Source organism: Oncorhynchus mykiss, chromosome 21 (assembly GCF_057628025.1).
Source record: "Oncorhynchus mykiss isolate SJ-2025 chromosome 21, ASM5762802v1, whole genome shotgun sequence".
Taxonomy (NCBI): Eukaryota; Metazoa; Chordata; class Actinopteri; order Salmoniformes; family Salmonidae; genus Oncorhynchus; species Oncorhynchus mykiss.
This window is the reverse complement of record NC_143042.1, coordinates 11,239,321-11,259,535: the sequence shown is the minus strand read 5'-3', so window position 1 is coordinate 11,259,535 and position 20,215 is coordinate 11,239,321. Positions and strand designations below refer to the sequence as shown.

The window sequence follows — 20,215 nt, the reverse complement described above, 5'->3', positions numbered from 1 at the left end:
ACACTATAAACTGAAAAATTAAAACTATAGGTAATTAACTTCCAAACATTTCAAGTAAGTATGTTTTAGAATTCTGAAGAATCGTGGATGCCACGTCAAGAACCCCCCACTTAACTCAAAGGTTATTTATTGGGCAAGAGTTCTCCATTTAACCTTAAGAGCTTAAGTGCACTTTGGACAGGCAAGATTGCACTACAGTGTAGATAGGCTAGGTTGAGCTCCCCCGTCACTGTAGTGGTAGCATCCACTTGACCTACAGACTTAGAAATTACTCTGTTTTTCCTACTAACCACAACAATATTTCAAGATTAGAAAATGGAGAAAAATAAAATAAAAAATAAAATGGAAAACTATTTATATTATACCGTTTGAATTAGTGGGTTGGAAAAATGACAAATTTAAGGGTTTAAAACTACAATTCAATTATTCAATTTGACAGTAGTATTAGATCATTGAACTGCCAAAATATATGCTGGCTATTAGTTACCTACAACTGTATGAGATCTGTGTACAGGTGTTAGCTTTGGCTATGTAAAGCTCATCTTTAGAGAAGGCATTGCCTGTACTTAAAGACTGGACTCTTATCCATTGTCAGATATTAGGTACTGTACCATAGACATCTTGATTCTATACAGAGAAAACAAAGTAAGTCAGCAACTACATCTGATTCAATAGGATGTGTGAATGCTTAACCCTTGTAGCGAGATACAGCCTCAAGTGTGCTCAAAGACTATGACACTAAGAGAAATGCTGTGTTATTCCTACAAGGAAATGGAATATGGCTTACCGTAACTTAAGCCAAAGAAAAACGCAAAAATGCCACTCTGAATGGTCAATGGACTTTTCCCTTTGATTTAGATAATAAGGAAATACCTACATCACACCTTTGACCCCTAACTGGTCTATAGTAATACAATATATGCCATTTAGCAGACGCTTTTATCCAAAGACATACAGTATTGGCTAAGGTGTTGAACTGACAGTCACGGGGCCCGGGATCGAATCTTGGTCGGTACCCCCTGAATTAACTACATTGGGTGTCAGAAGTGGGATGGCAATGCTGAGAGGTCATACAAATGATTTCCCATCAGTACGGGCACAAGGGACTTGTGAGAGTGAAGCAGAGGGACTCACTTTCTAAAGGAAGAGGGTAGTGTAAGGACCATAGTACTCCTAGGGACAATTACACTTGATTGCATTCACATACATATGTTTTATATTCCATCTGAATTGAAATGCAGTTTCCAGATGTTCTATATTTAAGTCACGCCTATAGATGACGATTACAAACTTTCAAGATAAAAACATAAGTTTCATATTAAACTTTGTTAATGGGTTCAGATTTGTTTTTAATGTTTAATTGCATTGCATGGTCAGAGCCAAAGAATATCAAAGTTTGACATGCAGTTTATTCATTTGCTTTTCTGTGCCAGATTACTTGATTCTTTGCACATGAAGCCATGATCTTCCCTCACCCAAAACGTGTAATAATAATCAACACTGCAGGAGTGCACACAGGCATTACAATTCAAGTCATTACGGATTCACTGATATTTCTCCCCTTTGTCCCTCATTTTGTTCCGCAACCAAAATTGCAGAACAAAACGTACAGTGCATTTAGATTGAATTCCAGCAACACAGACTTCATTTATTTTCAAGCACTTGGATTTGAAGTATTTGGAAGGTGTGCAAACTTCACACAGAGAGAAAGTGATGCTCTGTTCATAGCAAAGGCAGACACGGTATCGAGATTAGTTCTGGGACTAAAGAGGCTTTCGCAATAGTTTGCTGAAGCGAGGATCAAAAGGTTGTTTGCAAGCATTATTTTCCTTGTCTGGATTAGTTTCACACCTCCGCATTTCAAACAGACTAGGATGTGTTTGTATAAGGCAGATGCACAGGGATGTAGTGGAAAAGGATTCAACTGGGTAAGACCTGAATGCTGGTTGTGATGACGGGCAGTGAGTATTTTATTTGATCATTAAAAAGTTGAAGAACAGATATTTAAAACCATTGAGGACAAAACACAATCAAGCCCCAGAGCTTATTTCCATTGTGTTCCTCTAGGATAGGCAAAGCACATGCTATTGCTAACAACGCCAACGTTGCAGAATAAATGTGTAAATGCTTTCAACAAAATAAACAGTTGTTTCTGTGCGTTTAGCCTCCATTACATCCCTGCAGGTGCATCTTAAGGGTGTTCTGTTTCAGTGTAAATGAAAACATTTCAAGAGAAGCAGCTCTACCTCTTGAGTGACTTCAGAAAAAGGAATGCTGGTGTCTTTACAATAGACACCTACACAGAAGCCTACAATGCAAGAGCAAAAAGACAGAACAATATACAATTTCACTTTGTAATAATAGACCATGACAATTTGAGTGAAGACACGTTTGTAATGTTTCATTTCAAGTTATTCACACAAGTGATCAGTGTTCAGAGTTAATATACTTTGCAATTGATTAACCTATGCCTCCGTCCACTACCTTGGAATTTGGGTTGATCACTTTCACACCGGCGCGAACCCCAAGAGTACCGAACTGCTATCGATCTGTGACCCCCCCCCCACATATAGGCAAACTCGGGTGGTTTTAGTACACATTCAGTTACATTGAAACATTGATCAAAAAAATTCCCACCAATTGAACCAGCTGTGTAAGCCACCAAAGAGTTAGCTGGTTTTAGCGCAGGCTAGATTTCTCTTGCTGAAACTTAAACAGAGAGCTGTAGAAGTCCCTCAGAAGCACATAAATCTGTTTCCTTGGTAGCGGAGCACATGGAAATAGTCCCTGGATGGAGTTCGTCTAACCATAAACTACAGAGTTAAGGACTGATGGAGTTGGGGGTCAATTCCATTTCAATTCTGGAAGTGAATTCAAATCCCAATTCAGGAATTGAACGAAATCCTCTTTGAAAATGCTTAAATAAATAAATGAAGTAATGTAGATAAGAATAAATATCATTTTTCAATTCTTGAATTGGAATCTAAATTCTTCTCCTGAATTCATGGCATTTGAATCTATGCTAGTGAGACCAGTGCATGTTGTCAAAGTCTACTGCGTCCCCCAGGTTGGCATCAGTCTCCAGCAGGCTCATGATGACGGCCATGGCAGCCTCGTCGTTGCTCAGGATACCAAGGCCTGGTCCCACCATGCTGTCCAGGTCCATCTGGGAGCTCTCTGCTGGGGGAGAACGGGCTGTCATCAAAATCAACCAATACACAAAGTTATGTTAGTCATATGCTAACCAAGGATAACTCTAAGAATAAGTAAATAACCCTAAAAATACACTTAAAACCGTCTGATTGATAACAGTCTAGGTAAATGAAAGATCATGTAAATGCATTGCTTCTAAGATTATTTAGTATAGGATTTTGAATGGTAACTACCTGTGTCCATATGTGTGTTGCTGCCAGCGTATGTGGCCCCCTTTGAAGCAGACTGTAATCTAGGCTTGCTCACTGTATCAGTCACCTCCTCATTTGACATCTGCAAGAGGACAAGTAGGTACATAATAATACAGAACATCTTTTGCTCTATAGATTTTTTGATACAAAGTTCCATTTACAAAACTCTTCAAGCGCAACTATTAAGAGGTGTAATATTTACTCTGGTTATTGATAAGTTAAAGTACATCAAAATATTAGAATCAGTATTAAAAGTATTTAATCTATGCAAGGCATGTGTTCATAGGAAGAACTCAAGTGGTTATGGTTGCGACCTGCATGTAAAAAAACACCATACTCTCTCCCTTTATGCCATAATGAAAATAGTAAAAAAATATATACAGTATATCACAAAATTGAGTACACCCCTCACATTTTTGTACATATTTGAGTATATCTTTTCATGTGACAACACTGAAGAAATGACACTTTGCTACAATGTAAAGTAGTGAGTGTACAGCTTGTATAACAGTGTAAATTTGCTGTCCCCTCAAAATAACTCAACACACAGCCATTAATGTCTAAACCGCTGGCAACAAAAGTGAGTACACCCCTAAGTGAAAATGTCCAAAATGGGCCCAATTAGCCATTTTCCCTCCCCGGTGTCATGTGACTTGTTAGTGTTACAAGGTCTCAGGTGTGAATGGGGAGCAGGCGTGTTAAATTTGGTGTCATCGCTCTCACACTCCCTCATATTGACTGGTCACTGGAAGTTCAACATGGCACCTCATGGCAAAGAACTCTCTGAGGATCTGAAAAAAAGAAATGTTGCTCTACATAAAGATGGCCTGGGCTATAAGAAGATTGCCAAGACCCTGAAACTGAGCTGCAGCAAGGTGGCCAAGACCATACAGCGGTTTAACTGGACAGGTTCCACTCAGAACAGGCCTCGCCATGGTCGACCAAAGAAGTTGAGTGCACGTGCTCAGCGTCATATCCAGAGGTTGTCTTTGGGAAATAGACGTATGAGTGCTGCCAGCATTGCTGCAGAGGTTGAAGGGGTGGGGTGGGGGTCAGCCTGTCAGTGCTCAGACCATACGCCGTACACTGCATCAAATTGGTCTGCATGGCTGTCTTCCCAGAAGGAAGCCTCTTCTAAAGATTATGCACAAGAAAGCCTGCAAGCAGTTTGCTGAAGACAAGCAGACTAAGGACATGGATTACTGGAACCATGTGGTCTGATGAGACCAAGATAAACTTATTTGGTTCAGATGGTGTCAAGCGTGTGTGGCGGCAACCAGGTGAGGAGTACAAAGACAAGTGTGTCTTGCCTACAGTCAAGCATGGTGGTGGGAGTGTCATGGTCTGGGGCTGCATGAGTGCTGCCGGCACTGGGGAGCTACAGTTCATTGAGGGAACCATGAATGCCAACATGTACTGTGACATACTGAAGCAGAGCATGATCCCCTCCCTTCAGAGACTGGGCCGCAGGGCAGTATTCCAACATGATAACGACCCCAAACACACCTCCAAGACGACCACTGCCTTGCTAAAGAAGCTGAGGGTAAAGGTGATGGACTGGCCAAGCATGTCTCCAGACCTAAACCCTATTGAGCATCTGTGGGGCATCCTCAAACGGAAGGTGGAGGAGTGCACGGTCTCTAACATCCACCAGCTCTGTGATGTCGTCATGGAGGAGTGGAAGAGGACTCCAGTGGCAACCTGTGAAGCTCTGGTGAACTCCATGCCCAAGAGGGTTAAGGCAGTGCTGGAAAATGATGGTGGCCACACAAAATATTGACACATTGGGCTCAATTTGGACATTTTCACTTTAAGGGTGTACTCACTTTTGTTGCCAGCGGTTTAGACATTAATGGCTGTGTGTTGAGTTATTTTGAGGGGACAGCAAATTTACACTGTTATACAAGCTGTACACTCACTACTTTACATTGTAGCAAAGTGTCATTTCTTCAGTGTTGTCACATGAAAAGATATACTCAAATATTGACAAAAATGTGAGGGGTGTCCTCACTTTTGTGATATACTGTATATAGTCTATGTACAACTACTGCCTAGGGCCCTAAAGACACTGTAGGATGAGAGGTGAGGTAGGTAAGGTGACTCACGTTGGCATGAGAGGAGACCATTGGAGACCTGTCCTGAGGTGGACAGAAAGGACTGGAGGTTTCACTCGATGGAGAACAATTGACCCTGCACATTTTGGCGGTGAAAGAAAGCAGGACTGAGGCAACAAAATATTCAAAGTCATGTGCTAATAAAACAAAAAATGATGTAAGCCGACTGTACAAGCACCAGCTTCCTCCTGGTGGTCAAAGAAAGCTCTGTAAAACAATGCCATAATACACGCAACACACCTGTTGGAGTCCAAGAGCTCGTTTGCTATCTGGGTCCCTATGCTGCCAGCGTAGATCATAGTGGCCATGCCACTGGAGATGCCAGGGATAAGGATAGTATGTTTTCTCTCTTCTGTAACAGAGGGAGGGGTTAGGACAGTGAGCTGAGGTCAGTCAACTACACTCAAACAACATCCAGAATGACCAGGACAAATATTCCTTTCCTTACCGTCCAACAGCTTGGAGCTGCTCGGCTGTTCAGCTTCTGTGTGACCAGGTCCACTGTGAGTGGAGAGGGTACAGATGACAAATGACTGTACATCCCTTGTATGATGTCATTAGTACAGCGCTGAGGACTCTCGAACAACAGCTACATTTTGGGTCCAAAATGGGACAATTTTGACTGAACTTGTGTCTTGATTCGAATCAGATTATTAAATGAAATGTATTTTACTGAATATCATTATAGATTGTTCAACTCACAATCTAGACCTAATGTGAAAAGGCACTTACAAAACTCGGTTTGTTGACACAATAAACTCAATTTCTTTGGTCCACGGGTTTATAAAACTAAACCACTGACTTTGAAGCATGACGAAGGAGCCAAGTTTTGTTTTGAACTTGTAGCAGCTGGTCTCAATCTTCTCTTTACTGCGGAGAACTGTTGAGACACAAAATGCCACTTCGATCACTGCAATGTGCTTGTTTTAGTCATGAATCCCCCCCCCCCCCCCCCCCAATAAAAAACTAATAATGCACAGGTTATTATAGTGTAATCACCATTTTACCTTGCGACAAAGGTAAGAACCTGTTCATCTTCTGCAACCCAAAATAAAGTGCAACCGAAATATAATTCATATTTGTTTGAGCACCCTGCACATCTGGAGAACATATGACTCTCACCTATACGTAGATACGAAAGACAACCAAACTATTCTCCATTACCTTTCCTGTGTGTCTCTGCGAGGGGTCGCAGGTCGTCCTGGTGGAAGTACTCATAACAAGACGTCCCCAGTAGTTCCTGTGGCAAGTAGCCCAGAACAGTAGTGGCTCTGAAGGACAGAGACAAGGAGGCTGTTATTCTCTCTACACCTACTACAGTCCGAGGTTGATATCTTCTGTCCACTTACCAGCTCTAACTATGTACATCATTTCAGAATGGCACAATAAATACTAACTATAATCATCAATATACATGATGCAGACTTTCTGTTTCTATGGAAAAGAGTAAATGGAATGGTTGTCAAACATTTGACCACGGTAAAGTGAGCTGGGTTCTTGTTCCCTGAATTGGGATGAAATGCCAAAGTAGAAAGAATCTCACTCAAAAGCAACAAAAAGAAAACTACTTACAGATAATATGAATTATACTGTAAACATAAATCAAATTGGACTGACGCGTTCAATGCACTCTCTGCTGTTGGTCAGAAGATCTCACCACCAGTGTTACATTTTAGGACAGCCTGGGTCACAATAACAAATCCACATATGTTAAAGGGCTCCTGTTGTGAAATGAAGCTAACTATTTGACAACCGATAAGTGAAAAGGTCTTTTCTTGACATGCTTACTATGTGAAAAACAATATTTCCAACACAATGTTCCAAGTAAACATTTTTCAATTTATAATCTGTATTTCAAACCAATAGTACTAGTATTGTACTGCTGCCGTCTCTTGAAATAATCAGTACAGTCATCTCTTCAAGGCGTATATTGTCTCACTTGGAATGCATTCAGACCAGTTGCCGGAAAACTTGGGGTAGCCCCATTACACTTACAGCCACTGTGGTATGGGTAGGGGGTGCCATGGCAAACCCTATCCAAGATGACTGCCTGCCAGGCCTGCCTTAACCAACGTCATTGCTTTTCTCTTTATTTGTTTCTTTCTTTCGCTGTTAATACAAGCACAGGTTGGGTTACCCAGGGTATAACTGTAATGTTAGCCAAGGCCAATTTAACTTACCGTAGCCTTGGCTAACATTACAGTATGTATCAAAACATACTCAACTCAGCTGAAAGAGATCGAATATGAACAAAAGACTGAGAACAATACGCTATGAAAGTTACCAGGAAGTGACTGCCCCTCAGCCTTGTAGTTTTTTAACTTTTGTAGGCTTTTTGAATGGTCTTCAATGGGCAAAAACGTAGCGCAATGGTCTTAAGTGCAAAAACTCAGTAAAAACAAATATAACTGTAATATATATATACATATATATACTATGAATTTGATTATATAATCGGTAAGCCTGTTCAAAAGATTAGCGGACTTGATCCAGAAGTAAATCGAAAGGGGCGGTTACTTTCACAGGGTATAGATTCAGTTTTATTTCCCTCCCAGTGTTTTTTATCAGGTGAAGGATATGCCCACAATGCCCCCTTATGAACAGTATTGGTTCAAAATTATGCCAACACTTTCCAAGAATATTTAATAATGAGCAAAAATCGCAAAAAGGTTTGTGGAGGGGGTAAGAGGCACAACTTACTGTTGGTCCACGAAGGTGAACTTGCCGTCAATTGCAAAGCGAGTGACAAACTGGGTGGGTTTGACCTTGACCTCTAGTGAGGGCTGACAGGCATCGTTAGGGTGAACACGGCACACAGCGACCAGGCAGGACAGATGGGAGAACTCGTTATCGTCACTCTCAGCATCCAGCTGGGTGGAAGGCCAACTCCGCATGTAACCAGTGCAATGGACAGTGCAGTATCGTTGAGACTCTACAGGGGGAGACAGTGTACATAAAACACGTGTTTACATTTGACCCCCATATGCAATTCCAATCATGGCCCTATCAGGGCTAACCTCAGTGAGATGGAATCAAGAAAAATAAATTGTGCTTCTGGGTTGATGACCAACACATTTCGCTCTGTTCTAATGATGTATTTAGTGAAGGTGTCTCTGCATGGCTCTCTCACCCTTTTCCTTGGAGCTGCTGGGCTGGATGGTTTTGTCTTCTGTCTTCATAACTGTTCTGCTGTGCTTCATGCGGCAGAAGAAGGAGCGCCGTGCCCCTGTACACAGTTGAACTGCTCCCACAGGAAGGTCCTGCACCTGTAACCCTGCTAAAGAACCGGGAGAGCCTATGATCCAACAACATCATACTATATTTACAATATAAAAAAACACATTGAAGACAGAAAATAAAAAGTACGAATCTGTGACCTCAAAAGAGAACGAGGGCAAAGTGGAAACCAGTAAAGCAACAACAAACAGAACCCAGGCTCTCTGCTCTTTCCCCTGTGCTAATAGAACTGAGATAAAAGCTGCAACTTTCTTTAAAGTAATACCGTTTTAGTGGTGACATAGCTTTAACTGCATCTCAACAAGACACAAACAAATCAAAACACAGAGAGAAATAGATATGAAAGTCCCAGCATCAGATACATTTAAATGAAGTCTTTGCAGACTTACTTTTGGCATCTATGAGCCGTTCGCGAGGGTATAATCCTGAGGCTGACAGCTGCTCTTTCACTTTACTAATGTCCTTCGGGTGGACATAATCAAAAAGACTCTGTCCAATTAGTTCCAACTGTAAACAAAAACAGCACTTTAATTATCAGAACCAAACTATTCATCTCAGAACCCGGAACCAAATCTTGTGTGAGCTAGCTAGCTAGCCAACTATAGTTCTGAACTAGGGGAAACAACTGATTCAGATCCCCACTTCAGAACCACCTGAACTTTCTGGTTAAACCTCCGGTCTCCACTTCAAGCATCACCTCCACAATATAAAGCATGAAACAGATTCAGGTATAACTTTACTATGGTACAGAAATTACAAGGTACTAAAAGAGAATTTCAGTATTTTACAATTTAATGTTAGATAGTTCCTCACCCTGTAAGTAATCAATGGGCCAGGAGAAAATATAATCCATGGTTCAGTTTTCTTTAGACAGCCACTACAAACGTCTGCTAACTTTAGCCACCGCTAGCTAAAAATCAATGGGAGTGGTAGGGGCATGGGGTGCCTGTTACAAATGGCCAAAGAAAACCAAACCATTGAACTAAATGAACAGAATAAACACTGTTAAGTAATGACCTCTTCCTAAAGTTGTCATTGAGAGTTTTTAAGTGGATAATAGATAGGATTGAGTGATGGGGACATTGTTGGAATCCACCTCAATAATTAGCTCAATTTAGAATTAAGTAGTAAATTAAGACTGCCAGACCTGCTTATTGTATATTATAAACTGGGTGAAGTGAATGCTGATTGGCTGAAAGCCGTGGTATATCAGACCGTATACCACACCCCCTCAGGCTTTATTGCTTAAGTATAACCAGTTCACTGACCCGACTGTAGTTGAGGAACTTCAAGATGGATTCTGAGGTAAAGAGGATCTTCCCCCTGTCACAACTCACCACGAACAGGAACCCATCTGCAGCCTGGGGAAATGAGACACGGCACGACCTCAATATATTTCAATCTGGATCCATGAAAACGCTGACACTGCTACAGTATTTTGAAACCATCCGTGTGTATCCACTCTCTCGGTTTACTCTAAAATGGAAGACTCTGTGTGACAAACATGCACACTTGTGGGAGATCAGAGCTGGCAAAGGTTATACAACAGAACACTCCAAGCGAGCGGAAAGAACTTCCCATATCCCAAATTCTCAGCTAGTTTTGGAGCCTAGTAGACCCAACACACAAAAACTATAAATCGACACACTACATAATCCTACCCCACTGTTGTGACTGCTGCCACAATACCAAATGGGATTGATTTTGGTTGATTGGAGAAAGAGATTGAAACAGATTGAAGGGCGGCCTACCGTGAGCACCAGGTGCTTGAGATCATCCTGAGGCAGAAACGAAGGCTTGCGTTTGTAGTTAACGTCAGTAAAGGAACTGCTAGCACCTGCTGTGGAGACGAACACAGCACTGAGCTGTTAGTCTGTGTTGTACCTGTCCCTTAGGAGCTCAACATTTCTATCATAACTTGAGTTAAAAATACATATGAATATTAAATCTTTATACAACACCAGTGTTTGGACACACATACTCCTTCAATGGTTTTTCTTTACTTTTACTATTTTCTACATTGTAGAATAATAGTGAAGACATCAAAACTATGAAATAACACATATGGAATCATGTAGTAACCAAAAAGTGTTAAACAAATCAAAATATATTTTATATTTGAGATTCTTCAAAGTAGCCACCCTTTGCCAAGATGACAGCCTTGCACAGTCTTGGTATTCTCTCAACCAGCTTCACCTGTAATGTTTTTCCAACAGTCTTGTTGGCTGATTTTCCTTCCCTCTGAGGTCCAACTCATCTCAATTGGGTTGAGGTCGGGGGATTGTGGAGGCCAGGTCATCTGATGCAGCAATCCATCCCTCTCCTTATTGGTCAAATAGCCCTTACATAGCCTGGCGGTGTGTTTTTGGTCATTGTCCTGTTGAAAAACAAATGATAGTCCCACTGTGCGCAAATCAGACGGGATGGCGTATCGCTGCAGAATGCTGTGGTAGCCATGCTGAATAAGTGTGCCAATAATTCTAGATAAATCACTGACAGTGTCACCAGCAACACACCTCCACACCATCACACCTCCTCCTCCATGCTTCACGGTGGGAACCACACATGTGGAGATCATCCTTTTACCTACTCTGCGTCTCACAAATACACGGCGGTTAATATCCAAGAATCTCACATTTGGACTCATCAGACCAAAGGACAGACTTCCACCAGTCTAATGTCCATTGCTCGTGTTTCTTGGCCCAAGCAAGTCTCTTCTTATTATTGGTGTCCTTTAATAGTGGTTTCTTTGCAGCAATTCGACCATGAAGACTCCTCTGAACAGTTGATGTTGAGATGTGTCTGTGGACTTGGTCTTTTACCAAATAGGGCTATCTTCTGTATACCCCCCCTACCTTGTCACAACACAACTGATTGGCTCAAACACATTAAGGAAAGAAATTCCACAAATGATCTTCAACAAGGCACACCTGTTAATTGAAATGCATTCCAGGTGACTACCTCATGAAGCTGGTTGAGAGAATGCCAAGAGTGTGCAAAGCTGTCACCAAGGCAAAGGGTGGCTACTTTGAAGAATCTCAAATATAAAATATATTTTGATTTGTTTAACACTTGTTTGGTTACTACATGATTCCATGTGTGTTTTTTCATAGTTTTGATGTCTTCACTATTACTTTATAATGTAGTAGAAATAGAACAAATATTGAAAAACCCTTGAATGAGTAGGTGTGTCCAAACATTTGACTGGTACTGAATATTGTCAACAATGAACCGAGCGATTTTTGTGCACAGCTGTGTATTTTGCCGCCATCGTGTGTCCTAGGATCTAACTGCATTAGTATAGCTTCATGAGACCTACCTTAAAGAGATGTGTGGTGCTGCAAAGATTGCCTGGTGTGGTACTGTGTTGTAAGGACAGTTTAGGGATGATGAGGCCTACCTTTCAGGGCTTTGAGGTGCTGCACAGCCATTCGCAGCACAGTGAGTTTGTCAAGCTTTCTGGCCATGGGGTTACAGGAGGGGATCATGGCTGACAGCTCGTCGATAAGGGTGTTCATTTTGTCCCTCCGCCGCTTTTCAATTTGGCTGTGTGGCTCCCTTTGAGTGAGGGCACAATGACACTTATTTGTCTCTCTCACACATATCTCACACACTTAAGTATACAGGTGTCTGATGGGTTGCTATCAAGTCAGCATGATATAATTTATAAAAGCAACAACACATGAAAGCATGTGTGTTATTGTTATTATTGGCGTTACATTTATGTGGTCATTCACATCATGCCACCAGCTTCAACTGTATTATTAGAGTATTAGGTTATATATAATATTAAAGTATCCTCCTGTTTTTTAAAGCCAGTGCAGTCAAAAATGTGATTTTCCTGTGTTTTATATATATTTTCACATGAGGTTGGAATAATACTTTGTAAAAATGATGATAATGTCCTTTTAGTGTAATAGCTGTTTGAAATGACCGCCTGAAATTTCAGCCAGTTTTGGTGGGATGGAGTTTTGGCCTGCCTGGTGACATCACCAAATTATCACCAGTAAATTAGTTAAGAGACCAATAAGAGAGCCCACTCCGACAGTCCTAGAGGAATTCTTGCTTGAGAAACTGCTCTTGCTAAGAAGCTGTTTTTGTTTGTTTTCGACCATTTTGATTGAAAATGTGATTGTGATTGAAAACCATCACAGTAAGGTACTTAATTGTTACCCAGAAATGATTTGATATTGAGATTTTTTTAAACGTCTGCATTTGGCCTTTAACTCCCTTTCAATATACCAGATGAATATGTATGCCCAGGCTCTTACCTGAAGCATTTTATTTTCACCTGTTGATCATCATCTTCCGATCTGAATTGGAATGGGAAATATATATTATTTAAAATGATTCATTTCAACACTTGGCCTGGCCCTGAGAGATCTTGCCAAGATGAGTGCTGAAATAAAATTCATTTCTAAAGAATCTTCAAATACCTGCTCTGTTCCTCCTCTATTTGAGCATCACCATTTTCCCTGCAAGACATGGAGAACACAACATATAAGTCCACCGGGTAAGAGACAAAAATAAGAATGTTATTTTTATCCTGCTTTATGAAAGGTGAGGTCTCTTTGCTCTTACCTGTTATCTAGATCCCCCTTCCGTTTCCTAGACAGCTCTTGAATTGGCATGGCTCCTGCCAGGTGGGGGGTTATGACATCAGGCATGGCTCCTGCCAGGTGGGGCGTTATGACGTCAGGCCGAGAAACAGGAAGGCTATCGGTTTCTCCTAACTGCAAGGGTCCTAAACCACAGGCACAAGAACCATACAAAACTGATACATTAGTTTTGATTTCTCATAATTTGTAATTCATCCAATGTCAAATGCAATGCATTATTGTAGCACTGACACCCTTATGGAGGCCTTGAGACAAAATTGGTTGGTGTTTTGTTTAATTCCCCTGATTTTTATATTTGCCAATGTTGAAAACCTCCATGAAGAACAATCACATATCCCGATCCTCAACTGAAACCCTCAACTGAGGACTGAGAAAATAAAATAACGAAAGCTTGTAGTTACTTGCTTTCCTCAGAAGATGGCACAAATACCAACTCAATGGATGTTGACCTCAAGCATCCCATACACATGGTTGGAACTTTGTGTCATTACAAGCTGCCTTGGAGTGTAACTTAATATTGTGTAAAAAGTTTTTAAAATAATAATAATTTTAAACCATCTTATAAATATAAATGTTCTTGTGGTGATCAGTCACATGATAAGTGTGTATGCACTAACTAACAACCACTTGAGAGGACTGTAAATAAACTCTCAATTGTAAGCTCATTGACAAATGTTCCTCAGTGTAAATTAATTTCAGTTCAGTTCAGATAACTGGAAATGGCCTTCCAGCTTGTAACTAGTAATCTTGAAAGCCATAAACCTGGCAGGTGGGGTGAATGAACTCTCCAATCTAAATCAGCCTACGAGACACCAACCTCTGGCACTGACAGTTTCTCCCGGCTGTCATGCAGCACGTGATGAGTTTCCATGTAGCAAGTAAAAGTCACCATAAGAGGGCGTCTAACCACTCACTGGCTTTATCCCAGTTTCCCCCAGCATGCGGCACGTGATGGTTTCTGCTATCGCCTTACTTCACTGCTTATATAATGCTGTAACATTGACCTACTTCCTGCACAACTCCCCATTATACTGTAAGCGGTGATATTTTTATATAAAATATTGTTTAAAAGGGGGAAGATCTTTTGGGATTCTAATGCAAACAAATGTTTACGAATAATGAATAATGAACTAACCTTGGCTATGTCTAGAAATTTTGGGGTCATTTCTGATATAGGTGGAATGCAGAAAATATTCCAGCCCTGCCCTCTCTCTTCCTTTTCCTGTAGGCATCTCACCAAGCATGATAAACTGTAGTAGCATAAAAGCAAAACAAGTGGAAATATTCCACAGGTAGAGATGGTAGTGGAACTATGGTAATTGTAATAATTTAGCGAATTCTGTAGTTGTATCATCATGTAGGGTTAATCTTTATTTATTTTTCCATTTTCATGAAAATAGTTAAGACAAATCTGACAAAGTTTGTTGCCCAATCAAGTAGAAACATTGTGGCTTTTGGATGTTTGACTATGACAGTGAGCAGCTCAGGGTTGAGGTAAATTTAGAATGTACATTAACATTTATTGACTAAAAATGGATATAAATTAGAACATCATACATTTCATAAAATCCAACACAATTCTAAAGGGAAGAGTGAAGATCCCTATTTTACAGTAACTAACTTAAGGGGAAGACAATGTCATATCAAATACAATTAGGTAGTTATGTGGGGTAATGGTTGTGCTACACATCCGTTTCGTTGACCCAGTTTGGATCAAAGTTCATCAGGGGACCGGAGCAACCCCTGGTAAATACGCAGCAGTCATTTCCTGGCTAGGCCAGCCTCTCTCCATGTCATCTCCTGCTGTTGTGACTGAGCAAAGCAGTTAACCCTTAAATGCTCAGAGTGCTTCCGAACCCTTAGGGTGTGTGTGTCTTGGGGGGATTGGGATACAAGCAGAAACAAATTTCTGTTCTCTGAAAGTAAAAATTCACAGTACTCTTCTTAAATGTTGATCCAGTTCTTGACGCTAATAGGAGATGCAGAGGGAAACGCAAACACACTGACAACTGAGAACCAGACATCAACAAGTTCCCTGGTTGTGCAGGACATGAGTGGGTGGTGCAGAAACCAGGTCAATTGAATCACCTTGATTACACTTCTGGTCCTGGCTTCCTAAGAGATGACTGTATGGCAAGTGAGGCCTGTGTGGCGAAGTGAGAAGGATGTGCACTGGAGCTCGATAACGCAGCCACTGAACCTTCCATGGATGATGCTCTCTCCTGGCTGGATAAATGTGGCGAGGATCGCACTACTCCATTGGTCCAAGTCTTCAGCTGATGATGATAATGATGAAGACCCTGGCAGTCACAGCCATATAAATGGACCCTCAAAAGGACTCTCCCTCATCAGATGAGCTTCCTGTGGCTGGTTCTACTGGTGCTGGTGCCTCATAATCAACCTCCCCTATCTCTCACTACTCACCTGTCGCTCTCACACAAGAATCCCAGTGTGTCGATAGGGTCTATGGTACAACTAAAACATTCATGTCTAAAAGTTGATTAGACAGCACAGCAGTATGATGTTATGGCAGTATATTGTTATGTCAGTATCTAGTTAAAGCTGTATGCCATTATGGCAGTATCTAGTTAAGGCAGTATGAAGTTATGGCAGTATCTAGTTAAGGCAGTATTGGTCAGTGGTGAGTACCCGAGTTCAGATTCCCTATTATATTCACTGGAAAAAAGCATGTAGTTTATTACCTGATAGTTATTAGGTAATAGTGTCCAGGTTTACACTAGATATTAGTGTCCAGGTTTACATTATGCACTTTATTCTCATCTCCCCATTATAACCCCGCCCTCTCATGGAAAAAGGGAAGTTCCATTGAAGTTGTCCTGCATAAACCTCTTCATCAATCTTACATGTAAAAGCCTAGAATTCATTATGGGTTAATCATTAATGGCTAATCATACCTCCTTGTGTTTGCACATTTTCTTTCAGAGGAATCTGAGCTTAACACGTCACTTAATTTAAGGAAGCTTGTTTTTCTTATCTGAAAATAGATCCAATCTGGCTGTCTTTTAAGCCAAGAAAAGAAAGGCAACTCTACACCGGTCACACTGGCCAATCTGACTACTTCACCTGAGAGCCATTCCCCTTCACTCCCACAAGAATCGCCCCCACCCCCACACCAACCTCTGCACTGTTTTTGAATAATACTATAGCCAGGCAAAATGGCAATACCATGTTGGACACATGCATACATGAGATGAAGTACAATATTAAGAAAGAGGGCTGACAGTAGAATAAATGTTGTTTATTCAATATACAAAACAGAGGGAATACATCTTGTAATGGAGGAATCTATGCTATTCAGGTGAAGTACAGTTGACTGTTGGCAATACGGTTTTAACAATTGGTTGCCTAACAGAGTGCTATGTAATACATTATTTCCTCTGCCCATTCTCTTTATCCGTTCCTGTGTAACGTTTGTCATCCTAGAACACCTTTAGGTCTGGTACTACTTTAAGTGCAATCATTATTAAGTCAGGAATAAATAAATGAATATTGTTACAGAAATTGAGTGTTAAGCCTACAACACCATTAAGAATTGTCAACCAATGTTAAAATGTTTGCCTCATATTTGACACGTGCAGCTTGTGTTTGAAAAGTTATCAAATTATAGGCTCTGGTGTTTTACAAAATAACTGAACACTAGCCTACATAGCCTAAACAAGTTACTACAGTCATATTGGCCAAAGCGCAGCTAGACTATCTGATGTAGCATATAGGCTCAATCAAAATGTGTCAGGCAGGCCTATACATTTTTTACTAATGTTTTATGCTGCAAATAGGTATTATTTTCAAAGGAGCGTCCTGGGTGACCATATTCAACTACATTCATAACACGTACGGTATTGGATGTTATGGTCAAATTACAGAATGGGAAATTGCGTTATTAAGCATGAATGCAGAAAATTAGCCTAGCTTGTGCGTTCGGGATGGAACAATACTTGTTTTGGGCTGCGTTCCAATAAATCCACCCACCCACTTTAAGAATTTGGAAACTGTTTCATAATCCAATTCTTGGAAATATTCTTTAACATTTTACCATGCATCGCCAAAATCACAATGGGGTCATGGAGATCAGTTTACGAACATGTGGCAATGCATCAGAATGCTTTAGACATCGGAAATTCTCGTCACCAAAAGTACAAACTTGCCGCGATACATTGAAATTCTACAACTATGAAAACCTGTAAACTAGGCTATGACTTTAGGCTATCCAAACACATATATAAAACACAATTTAGGCAATACGTGCGACTGAACAGGATATGGTGCAAGCATTATCCACGCATAAATTACGTGATTGGTGCCATTTTTATTTGATTAACAGGCTAACCGACATAGACTATTAGTCTAAGCAAAAATATCAAAGGGATGAACATAATATCTATTGACCGCCAATGAAAAGGCAGCTGCATAGTTTTACACCAGGTTTACCATAAATACAATTCCACCATGCACTTATTGTAATAAAATCACACCAAATCCTACCTGCGAAATTACATGGTAGAATGCCACAAATATGGCCAAAATTATAAAATTTCCACGAGCGCGTCCCAGGACTTCCTCGAGTGTGCGTTTGCTCCACTGATCTACTGACCTACATTTTGGGGAATAACCAGAATTGTTTTCAAAGCGAAAGAAACAGCTCCCCTCAAATCCCACCCGGCGCATAGCATCGACTACAATCAACTATTATCACCTCATAGTCTAGAGAATTCAAACGTGGTGCTTTCAAGACAACTCGGAAAGATCAGAACCTCCAAGTGAGAATTTGCGTACGGTTTTTGCGTAGATGTTCCTATTGGTTGATTCTGATCCTTTTCAAACGTGAAACCCAGAGCTCAGTTTCCGAGTTCCAAGTTGTCTTGAACGCGGTACAAGTAGGTCTACCAGTACCTGTTCGTTTGTCTGCGGTCCCGTCATTGCCGCCGGCGGCAAAATTCTCTTTGGACATGGCTGGAGCCGGTCAGCAGCAGCCCGGCGCCGCAGAACATGAGGAAGTGGTAGTGTAGCCTAAATGTGGTAGAAATAGCCTACTGTAGAAGAGGCGGGGGATTGTAAACGTACTTTATTTTTTCCTCCTCTCTCTGTACTAAGGCGGGGAGGGGGGTAGACATAAAAACGTAGACCTACACGTGCAAAGATAAAAGTAGCCTCCTGGGTAATGAGGACACAACTCCAGGAAAACGCGGAAGAGGTCAATCTGTCTCCTCCTATATCACCACTACACTCGCATTCATTCACCCAACCACCCGTGAAGGGGACACTCTGTCCATTGCATTCGCACACACACACACAATCGTTTCGTAGGCTATGGTCTAACCCAGAGCAAGTAGGACAAACATTCATGAAACACAGATTCGTTCATTTTATCCTCTAAAATGATAGGCTACAAAGTGTCATTTTTCATGTATTTGAGGGAAAAGTGGTTGTCTAAATAGGCTACGACACAGGCTCCCTATAATTGAATGGTTTCGTGTTGTGAGTGTAAATATCCGTGTCCAACCTGAGAAATTACCATATAAATCAACTCATTCGAGTGGTATTTTTCCCCCTCTTTCGAACATGTTTTTTGTCTCTCACCTCAGTGTTATTCGAGACCTCTGCACGAGACTTTATGTAAGTGTGCACGTGCCAAACAAGAATCGCGCTGACCTAAATATTGTTGCGTTATACAACCATATAACCGTCACGTGTAGCAGCTGTCTCATTAACCCGTCTGAAGCCCGGTGTGTAATCATTAGTCCAAACAGTTGCATTCCGTTTGGCAACTAAAACGAGAGTTTCTGTTGGACAAATTGAGGCAAGTCACTCCACATTCGTTCCGTTTAAGAAACGGTTTGAAACAGAATCGGCGGAATTGAATACACCCGTCTACAGCGAAAGTTAACGTGCGTCCCAGAACACTTTTACAGCCCCGCACACAACGTTATATAAATGTGTGTGTGTGTGGGGGGGGGGGTATCTTAAATATCTTAAATTGTCACGACACTGCGAATAAATAAATTTAACCACAAATTTGCCTACATGTATTTACGCTACTATCTAGCCTACAAAATATTGTCACATCTGTAAAATAGGCTGTGTTTTGGCAAAACGTCTTGCCTTGGCGAATAAAATAGGCCTATGTCTCTGAGTGACAATAGGTAAATCCAATGACGGGAAAATAGGCACAACTGTATTTGCGTCATCAGTGGCTAAGATCCGCCCCGTCTCTAAAAGTGAATGCGAACTTCATACATGAATGTTTGGAAATTAACAAAGGCTACCATCAATAGAATGGTATATATTCCTTAATGTATATATTCCCAAAATATTTGTTGGGAAGAGAAATATATTGGTAATACTTTATAATAAGCGTAATTAATAATGTATAGTGTATATTAATACATGCATTTTGTTATTTGTGAAAATTTAAAAGCATTATAAGCGCTAACAATTCAGTAGTAGTGTAGCCAAAAGACCAGCAGATGCGATATAGAGTAATTTCATCTTACTGTCCAAAGGGAATACATACAGCCTTCTATTATCCATTCAGGCTGCTACGGTCAATTTCCTCCTTAACTCGATTTAATGGGAAGGTGAAAAAAAAGACATTGACATTGAATTCTCTGGCAACAGCTCTGATGGACATTCCTGCAGTCAACATGCCAATTGCACACTCCCTCAACACTTAAGACATCGGTGGCATTGTTTTTGTGTGACAAAACTGCACATTTTAGTGGCATTTTCTTGTCCCCAGCACAAAGTGCATCTGTGTAATGATCATGCTGTTTTATCAGCTTCTTGATATGCCACAACAGGTGAATGGATTATCTTGGCAAAT

General features: G+C 40.9%; 1 protein-coding gene across 39 annotated transcripts; it reads right to left on the bottom strand.

Annotated features, from left to right (window-relative positions):
- Positions 1-1,324: 1,324 nt before the first annotated feature.
- LOC110499965 (basic helix-loop-helix ARNT-like protein 1) lies at positions 1,325-18,594 on the bottom strand. 39 transcript variants are annotated; one of them, XR_016490165.1, is made up of 17 exons: positions 18,286-18,555; positions 13,337-13,499; positions 13,192-13,230; positions 13,027-13,068; positions 12,156-12,313; positions 10,507-10,595; positions 10,024-10,116; positions 9,145-9,262; positions 8,649-8,795; positions 8,219-8,450; positions 6,683-6,789; positions 6,321-6,398; positions 5,967-6,019; positions 5,759-5,870; positions 5,510-5,594; positions 3,387-3,486; positions 1,325-3,195 (listed from the first exon to the last, which is right to left on the bottom strand). XR_016490165.1 is itself a non-coding variant. In XM_036957219.2 (17 exons), exons 1-17 carry the CDS (start codon positions 18,341-18,343, stop codon positions 3,023-3,025), a joined length of 1,899 nt encoding a protein of 632 aa, XP_036813114.2. In that variant the 5' UTR covers positions 18,344-18,594; the 3' UTR covers positions 1,325-3,022. The 39 variants fall into 39 exon arrangements, 32 of the variants coding, with proteins under 32 accessions (XP_036813114.2, XP_021432715.2, XP_036813113.2 ...); XR_016490166.1 differs by having other exon boundaries at positions 1,325-3,180; XR_016490167.1 differs by having other exon boundaries at positions 1,325-3,177.
- Positions 18,595-20,215: the final 1,621 nt, after the last annotated feature.

What these genes read in the sequence shown, in the direction of transcription:
- LOC110499965 (XM_021577040.3), bottom strand. Translation starts at nt 18,343, where the DNA reads ATGTCCAAAGAGAATTTTGCCGCCGGCGGCAATGACGGGACCGCAGAC. An exon ending in ATAGAGGAGGAACAGAGCAG is followed by an intron (nt 13,069 to 13,191) that starts GTATTTGAAGAT and finishes ATTCCAATTCAG; the next exon opens with ATCGGAAGATGATGATCAAC. An exon ending in CGCAGAGACACACAGGAAAG is followed by an intron (nt 6,399 to 6,682) that starts GTAATGGAGAAT and finishes GTGTCTCAACAG; the next exon opens with TTCTCCGCAGTAAAGAGAAG.